This window comes from Rhamphochromis longiceps, linkage group LG7 (genome assembly GCF_057381845.1).
Source record: "Rhamphochromis longiceps isolate RC_006_pf linkage group LG7, R_longiceps_female_GT1.1, whole genome shotgun sequence".
NCBI lineage: Eukaryota > Metazoa > Chordata > Actinopteri > Cichliformes > Cichlidae > Rhamphochromis > Rhamphochromis longiceps.
Window position 1 is genome coordinate 63,613,384 of NC_140563.1, and position 11,765 is coordinate 63,625,148.

The 11,765-nt window shown below is 38.9% G+C and overlaps 1 protein-coding gene across 1 annotated transcript; it reads right to left on the reverse strand.

Annotated features, from left to right (window-relative positions):
* Nucleotides 1–9,936, reverse strand: polm (polymerase (DNA directed), mu). Its single transcript, XM_085414783.1, has 11 exons — nucleotides 9,434–9,936; nucleotides 9,079–9,253; nucleotides 7,224–7,322; nucleotides 6,956–7,126; nucleotides 6,803–6,874; nucleotides 4,386–4,506; nucleotides 2,657–2,789; nucleotides 2,333–2,435; nucleotides 1,039–1,389; nucleotides 855–938; nucleotides 1–304 (listed from the first exon to the last, which is right to left on the reverse strand). Exons 1-11 carry the CDS (start codon nucleotides 9,628–9,630, stop codon nucleotides 218–220), a joined length of 1,593 nt encoding a protein of 530 aa, XP_085270909.1. The 5' UTR covers nucleotides 9,631–9,936; the 3' UTR covers nucleotides 1–217.
* Between the last annotated feature and the right edge of the window lie 1,829 nt (nucleotides 9,937–11,765).

Sequence of the window (11,765 nt, forward strand, 5' to 3'; positions counted from 1 at the left end):
TTCTGGTCAGTGGATTTCATTAATAAATAAAATTCTGTATTCATGTAATAAGAAGATTTCAGTCAGCTGAGTGGGTGTCATCGTTGAGTTCAATCATATAATATTTCTTTAGTAGTTACACAGCAACTCCATGCCATGAGGCCGCCCTTCCAACAGACGCATTTATTCTGCCCTCCAGCTCTTGCTTGCATGCAGTGTAGCAGCTGATCAGGCCACTTCAAGCATTTCTCTCTGATGGAGGGATGTACTCCAGACCAAGATAAGCAAATATCTCCTCCTCTGATGTAGCTCTCAGATATTTATTCTGTACAAAAGGAAAACAAGTATGATTCCATCACGCCATCTTCATTTAATTAAGCTGAAATATGGCAGGTATAATATGCACTTAAAGGAAGAAGTAGAAGTAGTTGGCATGGGGAAAAAAAAAAGGGGGGGGGGGGCGCTATTCTTTTCTCAAGGGTTCACATGAGAAACTGGAAGTGTAGTGAAGGGTTAATGCGTATTAATACTGAACAGAACTGAGTCCCACTTATTGTTGTGGCCCTCCACAACAGACCCAATCACTCACGCCGCCACTTTTAACTTAAAAGACTTTCCTGTTAGAAGCAAAATATCTGTTGCTTCTAACAGTTTGTGGAGTGATTTCTGTGTAAAGAGCATGGGACAAACTTCCTGCTGAAATCCAAATGTGTTTCTTAGTGCTCAGAGTACTGCCTTGCCTCAACAGTACCTCAAGAGCACTTCTGCTCCCGGCTTCAACAGTGAGCAAAACTAATAAAGTATATCTTAAAAATAGACTCTCTAATCGCTAACACTACAAAAAAAAAGGCTTTATTTTTCTTTTTTCGATTTACCTGTGTATTATCAAATAGGGCGTGACTGCTCAGAGACATGTTCTTCTCGTGCCCAGCCCAACGTCGCAGCTCCCTCTCAAACAACTGCACAGACAGAAGGAACATTAAACAATATAAAAAGCAGGGAAAAAGAAGGAGGCAATAGATTTTTGAAAGAGGACAAAGGTCAGGCGTGAGCGATCACCTTGGATCCGGTCCAGCCCAGCACAGCAAAAGCAAATTGACTGATCGGAGAGACCACCAGGTCCACCCTCACAGCTCTCCATATTTTGTGTGATGCAGCTTCCATCTGGTAATTCTTACTGAGCTCACATAATTGTTGATCTGTGTCCACCTGCATGTGAGGTCTGAGAACATCCTTGGTTTTCAGATCATTTTGCTCCTCTGGCTGCGTGCTTTCTTGTTTCTTCCCTTTGGTCAGTTTAAAGATGGAGAAACACCTTTCAAAGCGGTCCATGTTGGAGGCAGGCCGAGCAGGGCCATCCTTCGACTCCAGGTATGAGTTTCTGGTAGTTTTCTGGTACAACAGAAATCCCTGAATAGACAACAACCAGTTCAGATCAGAAACATATGTCATATAGAGTTGTGAGGAAAGTTTATATGAACTCATCATGGACCTGAATTCACTGCAATTTAGAGCTTTCAATTACTGCTTTGAAATATTCTTTTTCCAGGGTGAATGATTGCATAGCATGCATTGGATGCACAAGTTTAAATGCATTTTGAATTTTCTAAAATCCAGAGGGACAAAAATTACATATACAGACTCAATATATACACACATACAGTCACTTAAAGCTTTAAATAAGTGGCGCTGAAGGTTATACAATTTCTTTTCATGACTTAACTACAACTGATACTTTCTCTTTGGAAGCATAAAAAAGTTCTTGTTTAACAGTATTCATTGGACTGAAAACAGTGAGAACAACCTGAAAGTAATATAAACTCTGAATGGAGAGTGTAGATTTCCACAGATTGTGAAGGTCTTTTAGAGCCATTTCTGAATAATGGCAGATTCCAAGGTCATCAGTTCAAACAACTGTATGCAAGTACAAATTTTCAGGCGTGTCACCACTTTTCCAAGATCTGGAAAAGAGCCAAACTGTCACCCTGAGATGGGAGGAAACTGTTTAGGATGATTAGGAACAATCCAGAAACCACTAAGGCTCAAGCCTGTCATTCACTGGAAACAGCTGACCTCTGACCTTGGGTTCAAGGTCACCAGGATTCAAACATGTCCCAGATATTTAGCAGATGCACCTTTAACATCAATTTGATACTCATATGTCACCTCATTATCAAGTTATCACATTCAGACTTGGGTGTGTACGCCGCCTGCACACCAGGGTGACAACAATATCCCAACAGCCCTTTACCACTGAGAAGTAAAAATCTGAATCAGAATAGTTTAACCCCAGAGGAAACTGTGTTGATTTGTTTCAAAGGATTTAATAAATATCAATTGTCTCAAAAGTTACCTGTGATTCCAACCAGGCGACCACTTTAGGCATCAGTCCCACCTCTTTGCCTTCCTCTGGGTGCGTTATCAGAAAGTCAACATCGTGGCCCGTCAGCTTCCCTCTGTGAAAATACCACAGTTCATATTTCTATTAAATTGCAGAGGGCAAGTTTAAAATTTGATTTGGTTCAAGAAGTGTTTACTTGTTGCTCATGTAAAATTTTCTTTAAACCGCATGTATAAACAATAATTTTGACAATATAGAGCTCATTGAGATATTTTAGGCTGTGAAGATTTTGAATGTGCTATCAGATGTACTGTGTGCGAATATTTGTGCTTTCACCTCCTGAATCCTCCGGTCAGAGCAACTTGTGATCCTGTTAGCACAGAATCGACAGCTTTCTGCACAATCTCCCCGATGGCATCTGCTTCTGCTTTAGTGACCGGCTCGTTGAGGTCATCGTAGTGCTCAAGACCTTGATGATGAGAGTGTATTTATTATTTTTTAACAATTTTATTTTATATAGGACACGAGGAAAGGCGAATTACCAAGCAACCAAGTGAACACATTATTTTTTTTAATGCTACACAATGTCATTAAAAAGTATTTCCCAACTTCCACACTTTCTCAGATATCTTTTTTTCATATTTATCATTAACAGGTGATTGCGACTGTCAAAAATCTTTAATATTAGACCCATCTCATTTTGTCAATTTTGATGATCCCCAAGACTTTTAAGGCAATATTATGTGGACTGATGAGCTGAACTGTTTGGGGGTTTTCATAAAAAGATCAGTCAAACATGGAGGTGATAGTGTGACGGTATGGGGCTGCTTTGCTTCTCCAGGACCTGGACTGACCAAAATTGATGGAACATGAATTCTGCTCTCTACCAGAAAACCCTTAAAGATAATTATGACAGCAAGTCTGTGAACTCTAAGCATGCTGCAGTGCCTTCAATCCAACTATTGTGTAAATTGCTACCAGATTTTTTTTTTTTTTTTTTTTTTTAAATCATGCAAAGAATTGCTTTTTGTTTTAAGATTAATGTTTAATTTGTTTCTCACCTCTCCTCCAGATTGCACCAAGCCTCCAGCTGGCCAGACAGGAACTTCCAAACAAGTCTGGCTCTTTTTGGCCTCCTTTTATGGTAAAGTTCCTGGGAGGGAATGTGCCAGGTGTAGTGTGAAGTGGGGGTGGGGTTTCATGAGGTTAAAGAATCTGTTGATGTTGAACGTTTACAGAGTTGGGGAATTTTCTAAATATATTTGTGTTAATGTTCTCACTGTTAACTTATCATCATTATATTTGAATGACAGATTGATCATCGTTATTAATTTGTTTAATTCTTAATTGCTATTTAATTCAAGGAGTGGGAGGAGCCACTGGTTATTTAGTCGTGTGCCGAGTCACGATGGAGAGTGGACCATAGTGGCTTACATCAGGGGCCGTCGTTACAGTAGTTTAGCCCACTGCAGAGTTGTTTCTATTTAGATTAGGATCATATTTCAGGTGTTATTTGTTTCTCAGTAAAGTCTTTCTAGTTTGAGTTTTTATTTAGTTGGCTGTACTGTATTTGTGACACATTAGATCACAGATGTGAAAGAAAGAATAAAAAGACTGGACTGTCAGCTTTCAGAACAACATATTGCTGCCTCCACCACTCGGTCAACCCTCGGAAGAATGTCTAGCCACACATAGTGTCATGCCCTGCAGCTCAAGGTCAGTTGGGTTATGCAGCTGGATAAAAAAATTTAAAAAAAGGAGTGTCCTAGTCAAAGTCTGGACTCAAGTCAGATTGAGAAATTCTGGCTTGACCTTAAGACAGGCCGCACATGCTTGCAAACCCTCCAATGAGGCTAAATAGTTTTTTATTTTGAAAAGACATGTGATGACTTTTTTAAGGCCCATTCAAAAGAGAGACAGACACACAAAGACACAAGAACTCACCTGACATGCTTTAACTTGGACACCAGTTAAAGAGGAGACAGCATACATACGCCTGCTCTGATCATTATAGTAAGAAAATCATCCTCATTCAAGAATGCCAAGAAAAACAAAGCTAACAAACCTGATTTTTGTGCTCGATTAAGTGTTTGTCCTGAATGTCGTAACTGCTCAAGGTTGTATATTCCCTCTCTAATCCATCGGTCAGCAGTTTTGGCTCCAACTCCAAAGATACCAGTCAAAATCTGAAATACATTTATTTAAAAACATTAAGGACAACAGTACATTTGTACCACTTTGGCGCAGGGCCTAAATCGCCCTCCACCTATGTGTTTGCACATGACCCATAGCACACTGATGAGCTAAACACAGTTTTATAGTAAACGTTATTCTTATTTACAGCCCCTCCAAAGAACAACAGAAGGCTCTGTCACCATCTTGCACGTAAGAGATTCAAAGTTTACATGGTTTCAGGACATACTTATGGTGTGTGTCATGTCATTGCTAACTCCTGATCATAGAACAGTGATAAGAGCAGGAAAGTTTAGAGCAAATCAGTATTTCCTAGATTTGAGTTGCTTGATACAAAATCTTTAAATAGTGGATAACATGTTGTGTTACAGGTTGCATAAATAAAACTAAGAATGTTAGTCATTAGATAGATTTTTGCTTGCGATTACAAGCCAAATTCATGATCTGTGTACATTAAGCAAAACTGTACAGTGAAAGCAGTAAAACAGTTGATATCATTTCATTAGAAAATGAAATAACTATATTTTCCTTCAAAGTGGGGTCTATTAAGCTTTTCCTTTTCTGTCATAAAAGCATACAATTACAGTAACAAATTCCATAATATTGTCATCTCAAGCACACAGCTCTGGCTATGAGCACTGCTGAAGCCCCATCCTCCTGCTGTTCAAACCTTCTTTGTGAGGGACAGCCAATAAGAAGAAAGTTGGTCTACAGGAGATAAAACTGGGTTTTTTTTGGCAGAGAATCAAGTATAAAACATTCAATGATAAGTGAGAAATCTGAATTATTCAAAGCTACTCCGGTAAAGCAAGAAAAAAAAACCCCCAAACAAACAGGTTTGCAGCAAAGCAACTGCCGATGCCTGTCTCAGCAAGCAAAGCCCCCAGCATCCAACATCAGCATGGCAGGGATGAAGGCACTTATATTGCTTAGTTATGACAACAGCATTATCATCCTTCCAGTAGAAAAGGGTGCATGCATGGTTTTGCTGAACCAGAAAGACTATCATAAGAAACTTATGAGCCTCTGAAACAAGACCCAGGAAGTGGTTACAGGAAGAGGGTGATAGACTGTCTGAAGCGGTTAGAACAAGAGAATGCTTTTGACCAGACATCATACCACAGGTTGCCAAGGGCAAGCTATGCAGTCTGTATGGTTTACTGAAGATACTAAACAGGATATACATTTAAGATCAATTGTCTGTATGATCAACTCGGTCACTTGTAACATCTCAAATTTTCTGGTCTCAATCCTCAACCCATTGGTAGGCAGATCACCGGGTAGGATATGAAAAATGACAGGTTAGCCTTCTTAGACTGTAAGATTTCCATCAGTAATGGGGGACATTTAAAAGTTGATGTGTATCATAAACCAACGCAAACAGATCAGTATTTAAGCTTTGACTCTCATCATCAACTGGAGCACCTCGTTGGTGCTCCAGTTGATGATGTTATTATTAGTAGTATTATTAGTATTAGTATTATTATTACAGGACGCTAAAACACAGAGCGAACGCCATCACCACAGACAAGCGGCCAGGGAAGCAGAAGAACATCATACCAAGAAAGCCCTGATTAAATGTGGTTAGCCCAGCTGGACATTTGTCAAAGCTGGAATGTTGTCTAAAGAAAGCTCCTGCCTGCGCCAGAAACTGGTCCACCCCAAGGATTGGGTCCCCCGACACAAACAGAGTAAAATAGTCTACACTGTTAAGTGCCAGAAAGGTTTGCCATGATTCTGAGAAACCAAACAACTTCTGGCTAAGCAGATGACACAAACAGAAGAGCTAACTCGTCAGGCCAGGACTCTGCAGTCTATTCACACCTACAGACCAGTGGACATTGTTTCAATGATGAGGATGTGCACATCTTGGACAGGGAGGAATGCTGGTTTGAGCGGGGAGTCAAGGAGGCCATTTACGTGAAAAGGGAAGAACCATCTCTGAATCGAGGAGGGGGGCTAAGGGTTATTCAAACTGTCATGACCTGTCATGGTCATGACAGTTTGAATAATAATTATCAAGAGAGCCCATTGTTTGCCAGTGGTGCTAGTTTCAGGTACTGTGCAAATGTATTGTTTGTAAGGTTGACTTTTTGAGTCAATTGGATGAGTCCGAATGAACAGAAACAACCTTTTGGGAGCTTGAGTTAAAAAGTATTAAGTTAGAAAGGAGAAGAATAATTTTATTTCCTAGTGATAGCTAAGTTGGACCTATTCCCTTTAGATTTTTAACAGCTGCTTTTGAACAAGGGGACACACCTGCAGCAGATTTTAAAATGCCTGAGATACCTTTAGTGCTTTGTACCGCTTTGACTGCTTGGTGGATTCAACCTCACTTGACACTCCATTCTCCAAAACATCCTGCAAGACCAGAGAATTTAAATGAATTTAAACTACATCTTGTTAGGGGGTGAACATGGAATGCTAAAAATTTTCACTTACTTTTATAACTCTAAGCGAGTGTTCTCCAAGACAAGGCAGACCCCTGAGCTGTGACATGCTTATCACCTGTGTGGGGAGCGCCTTCATCAAGGCAGCAGCTCGTCGAAAGGCAACGCCTCGTCCGTCCTCATTATTGAGCTCAGCGTTTTCAGCTAAAAGCGACAAGGCATCCTGAGGCAGAAAATGCAGTTCTGACATATGTGTTAGCTAACATGGCACCTAAAATCAGACTTCTGTGTTTGCTTGGGGTGGGGGGTAGAGGGCTTACAGTCAAGTTGCTGTTATGGTTGTCCAGAGTGGTTCGTCTCTGACAGGCATAGCTGGATACTGAGAACAAAGCAACCTCTGCTTCACTGATCTGCTGCTCCTGGAAGACAAACATAAGGACTTAAAGTCTTCAGTATAACCTGAAACCAATGCCTATTTGGTTTAAAATACATGTTGGTTAACTTAAAGCTAGCTTTGGAATGGATAGAGCAGGAATGATTACAGCAGGGTGATGTTAAACTTTTGCAAAAGCCGAACCTCAAATCTGTGGTATGTGCTAGGCTTCATGTCAGGAAAAGCCAGCTTCATGTTTAAACCAAGCCTAAAATGTCAAACTCTTACCAAAAATACATTTTAGGATTATACCAAAAACTCATTGGCTAATAAACCAAATTATCAAACCAAATTGGTGAGGGACATTTAACCAAGTATAGGGTTTTCTGACAGACCATTTTCTTGCTCCATTATTCACTGTGGTCTGAGAGTAAAAATTCTTTGTGGTTCCGAGCTATTGTTCCCATTGCGCTCCCAGAACACTCACAACTTTGGAAATTCTCACCTTGACCTGAGCCTCCCCTGGCTGAGGCCTAGAGTTTCTCAAACATGCACACTTGCCCAATTCCTTCTTACCATCATACGTGGAAGAAACAAAAATGAGTGAGTGCATCAGAGACATACAAAGTTAAGAGGCTTGTACTCTGTTGGGAAACGCAATTACCTGCCTGCACTGCTAAACCAGAAAGCATTGCAATTTCTGACTGAGGAAACTTACAACAGTTTCTGAGGAGGAAACCAGGGAAGTCCCCAGGAGTGACAAAGAAAGCAAGAAAAGCAAGAAACAGTTGATTCAATTTTCCTTCAATTCAATTCAGTTTTATTTAGCATCACAACAGTAGTTGCCTCGAGTTAGTGAATGAGTAAAAGAGAATGCCAGATGATAGGCATAAGTGGAGGACAAGAAAAAACACATCTGTCAGTCTGAGACGGGAAACTCGCTACAGTTATTTTTTAACAAATAAGTGTAATAGTAAACTTCAATGCAGATGGAAGCCTTTTTAATGAATGCGGTTTATTGAAAGTAGCTTTGTCAGGAGTGGTCACTAGATGTACCAGTTTCTGCTCATTTTGAATTTGATGGCAGCAACATATGTCAAAAAAATTTGGACAGGGCTGTGTTAACCTCTTCCAGCAAAAGACCAGCCGATGGACTTTTGTAAGAGGAGTGTTGTTGTATTGTTGTGTGACATAGGATTCTACCGACTCAACAGTCTCAGGTTTTAGATTCGTTTCATGTGAAAATGTTTTCAACCGGTGAAAGGTCTTGACTGCAGGCAGATCAGTTCATAGCCATGCTGCTGTAACTGATGCAGTATGTTGTTTAGCAGTCGAATGTGAACTATGCAAGGCCTTCACTGAAAGTAATTTTACCATCTCACTGCTTTTTGTCCTGACATAAAAAATAGATGTGAGCCTTTCTAAATTCTAATTATAACTTACCATCTTCTAGGAGTTCACTCAGCTAATGATGAAAAACTTAATAGACCTCATAGTTACTGATCACAGATCAATGAAACAAAAAGTCATTTTTGGCAATTTAGTGTCAATAGACAAATAAAGCTGTATAAAGACTGATGGTGTCAGTGTGCAATTACTCCCTAATGGCAAGTAAAAGCATTTTACGCATGATATGTGATTTGTCACTTTATCATCAGAGAGTTGCTCTATAGGTTACTATTACTATAAACTGCTTGTATTTATTTAGTACATATTTACATTCAGTGAAAACACCTATTACTACAAAACAAAGCCTCAGATTTTTGGTTTTGATATCATGGATGTGTAAAATGAAAATGTACCTGTAGTTTATGTCTATGTGTTATCTCCACAGGATGACCAGCACGCATGCTCTCTGTGTACCAGCTGACGTCCAGGAGGTGAACTCTAAGGCTCTGACCCCTTCCCTGAGACTCTAGCCACGTCCTGACCTCAGTGCCACAGTTATTCTCAGAAATAACATGTGTGACGCTTTCACTGTGGAGAAACAGCAGATTAAAAGTAGAATGACTCATACACTTTGGATTCTGTGAAGGAGGGTTTGAAGACAGATTTACCTTAATACATTTCATTTTAGGCTTCCGCGAAACCTACATTTTCCAAGTTATACTTGCTTTCCCGTGACATTTGTATCAGTGGATTTGTGACACTTCTCACCTGAACACGTCCGCCACCTGAAAGCCTTTATTTCGTCCGAGTTGAGAGAGGAAAAATCTTCGGCTGGCTCCCATTTTTCTTTCCAACAGGAACAAAACAACTTGAGAGAACTTGTTTGGTACCTTATGTCCACTGCTGTCACTCACAGTATTCCCAGCATCCGAGGGGAGAGTTTTTCTTCGTTTTAGTGGCACCATGGTACACAACAAAACTATTTAATAGAACTCACTGGGTAGTTTGACACCAGGTCCGGTTCACTTTAGTCACAAGTTCATGACGTTTGTTCTCCTAGCTTGTCTTTTTCTTTAACTATTTTTGATAAAATTACAATTTCTAAACATACGACACTGTAACCTACATGAATGAACCTGACTCACTGGGTGAGGTTTAAGCTGTGAGGTAGGTTTGTGGGGAAAGATCCCCAATTTCAGTAACAAACGTGAATGACTGCGACCGGATGCAGCTGTGTAGCTGCTGCACCGGTGTCTCGTCACTCCTCCTGTGCACTACCAAAATAATTCCGACTGGAAATGATCGGAAGGTTTTATTTTATTTATAAGACCTCCACGTCAATTATTATTATTATTATTATTATTATTATTATTATTATTATTATTACTTGGTTACGCAGTGTGTATCCATCTCACCCTATCTGTTCTATATAGAACAGATAGGGTGAGATGGATATTAGAAGAATATTAGAAGAATATTCTTCTATTACACCAGCTCTTTCCATATCCTCCTTTACTACATCCATAAACCTTAGTGGTGTACGATACTAAAAAATTTGGTATCAGTCCAGTATCAAGTAAGTACAGGTACAGCATTGTTGATACTTACCGGCGCTTTTAACGCATAAAGGCTGTTTATATAGGAGACATCAGTTTGATATGATTTATGAAGTGAGTCTTCAACAATTTGCAACTTCTGAATCCATTTTAATGACTGCTAAATAAACTAAACTGTTTTGTTTTGTTGTGCCTCCATAGTCCTAAGAAATCTAGGGTAAAAGTCTGAAAATAAAAGTCTGAAAATTTCACTGGTCTTTATTACCATCAGAATGAATCTGAATCTGTAATTTTGGACATATACTGGCTAGTCAGAATATGAAAATAAATAAATAAATCAAGCAGTCCTGTCCCATAATTGAGCACACACTAATAAAAAAAATTGCAGTAACAAAATAGTGGGTTGAATTTCTCTATTAAATGAATTTTCACAGTTCATTTAAATTTCACAATACTTCAAAATAACGTACATTTATATAGTTCGTATGAAATTAGAGAAGGTTTAACTGAAAATGCTCTAAAAGACTTATTTGATTATTTGAGATAGAGTGGCCTAAGTCTCGAAAATGAAAAATATGCATCAATTTATCAATATTATTTTCTCCCTTCCCTCTAGTACCTTCTACAAACTTCAGAATTGTGTTTTATTTGGATTAAACTATATCTACTGATATTTTTTTATTATTTTGTGATACTATTGTTGTATTTGCTCAATCCAGTGTGAAAACAAAAAAGTAAAACCAACCAAAAGAAATAAAAACTACAATTAGCTGCTGAATCATTTCGTTTATCAGTTGTAGCTCAGGCTACAGCAAAAGGAAGCGCAAAGATTTGATTGATTAGATACATAGAGCAATCAGTAGAGAAATCTCTTTTCATAAGTAAAAAAACAAAAACCAAAAACAGAGGAACGTAGATTGAGTTACTATATGAGTTTATTTGATCATGTCACCATTTTATGGGATTTTAATGTGACAGCGTGATTTTGCACATAGATACGAATACCAGTGTTTAGGTTTAGGTTAGTTGTTACAACTGTTAGCTGTTAGTTCTGAAAGCATAGCACTCATTTTATTCATATTTCTGGACTGTCTTTGTTGTATGTTTTAGTTTCATAATCCACCTAAAAAAGTTCAGGAGGGAGGCCAGTTGCACACCTGGATCCTCATCCTGTTGTTATGTCTGCTAAACATGGATCACTCTGCTGTTTTGTTTAAGGGAGATGGCGTCCCTGCCATGGCAAAGATAATAAAAATAATTTAGATTTTTGAATAGAAATCCTTAATACTTAAATAGCTTAACGGTGCAAACATGTTAGCATCAAAATATTTTCAAGATGCGGGATTAGTAAAGGATATTTTATCTCGTAATATTTCAGGATTGGTTTTGTTATGCTTGGTGACTTAATGTCACTATTAAACTTAAATAAATGCAAACTAAAGTAATAAAAGCACTCTGAAGCCGTGCTGTACACGGTGTTCTCAGTCCTCTCTCCTCCCACTCAGTGTGATCATATGATCGCAGACTCTTAATCCACTTCCTCA

What these genes read in the sequence shown, in the direction of transcription:
- polm (XM_085414783.1), bottom strand. Translation starts at nt 9,630, where the DNA reads ATGGTGCCACTAAAACGAAGAAAAACTCTCCCCTCGGATGCTGGGAAT. An exon ending in CTGACCGGAGGATTCAGGAG is followed by an intron (nt 2,436 to 2,656) that starts GTGAAAGCACAA and finishes GTATTTTCACAG; the next exon opens with AGGGAAGCTGACGGGCCACG. An exon ending in TCGCCTGGTTGGAATCACAG is followed by an intron (nt 1,390 to 2,332) that starts GTAACTTTTGAG and finishes TTGTCTATTCAG; the next exon opens with GGATTTCTGTTGTACCAGAA.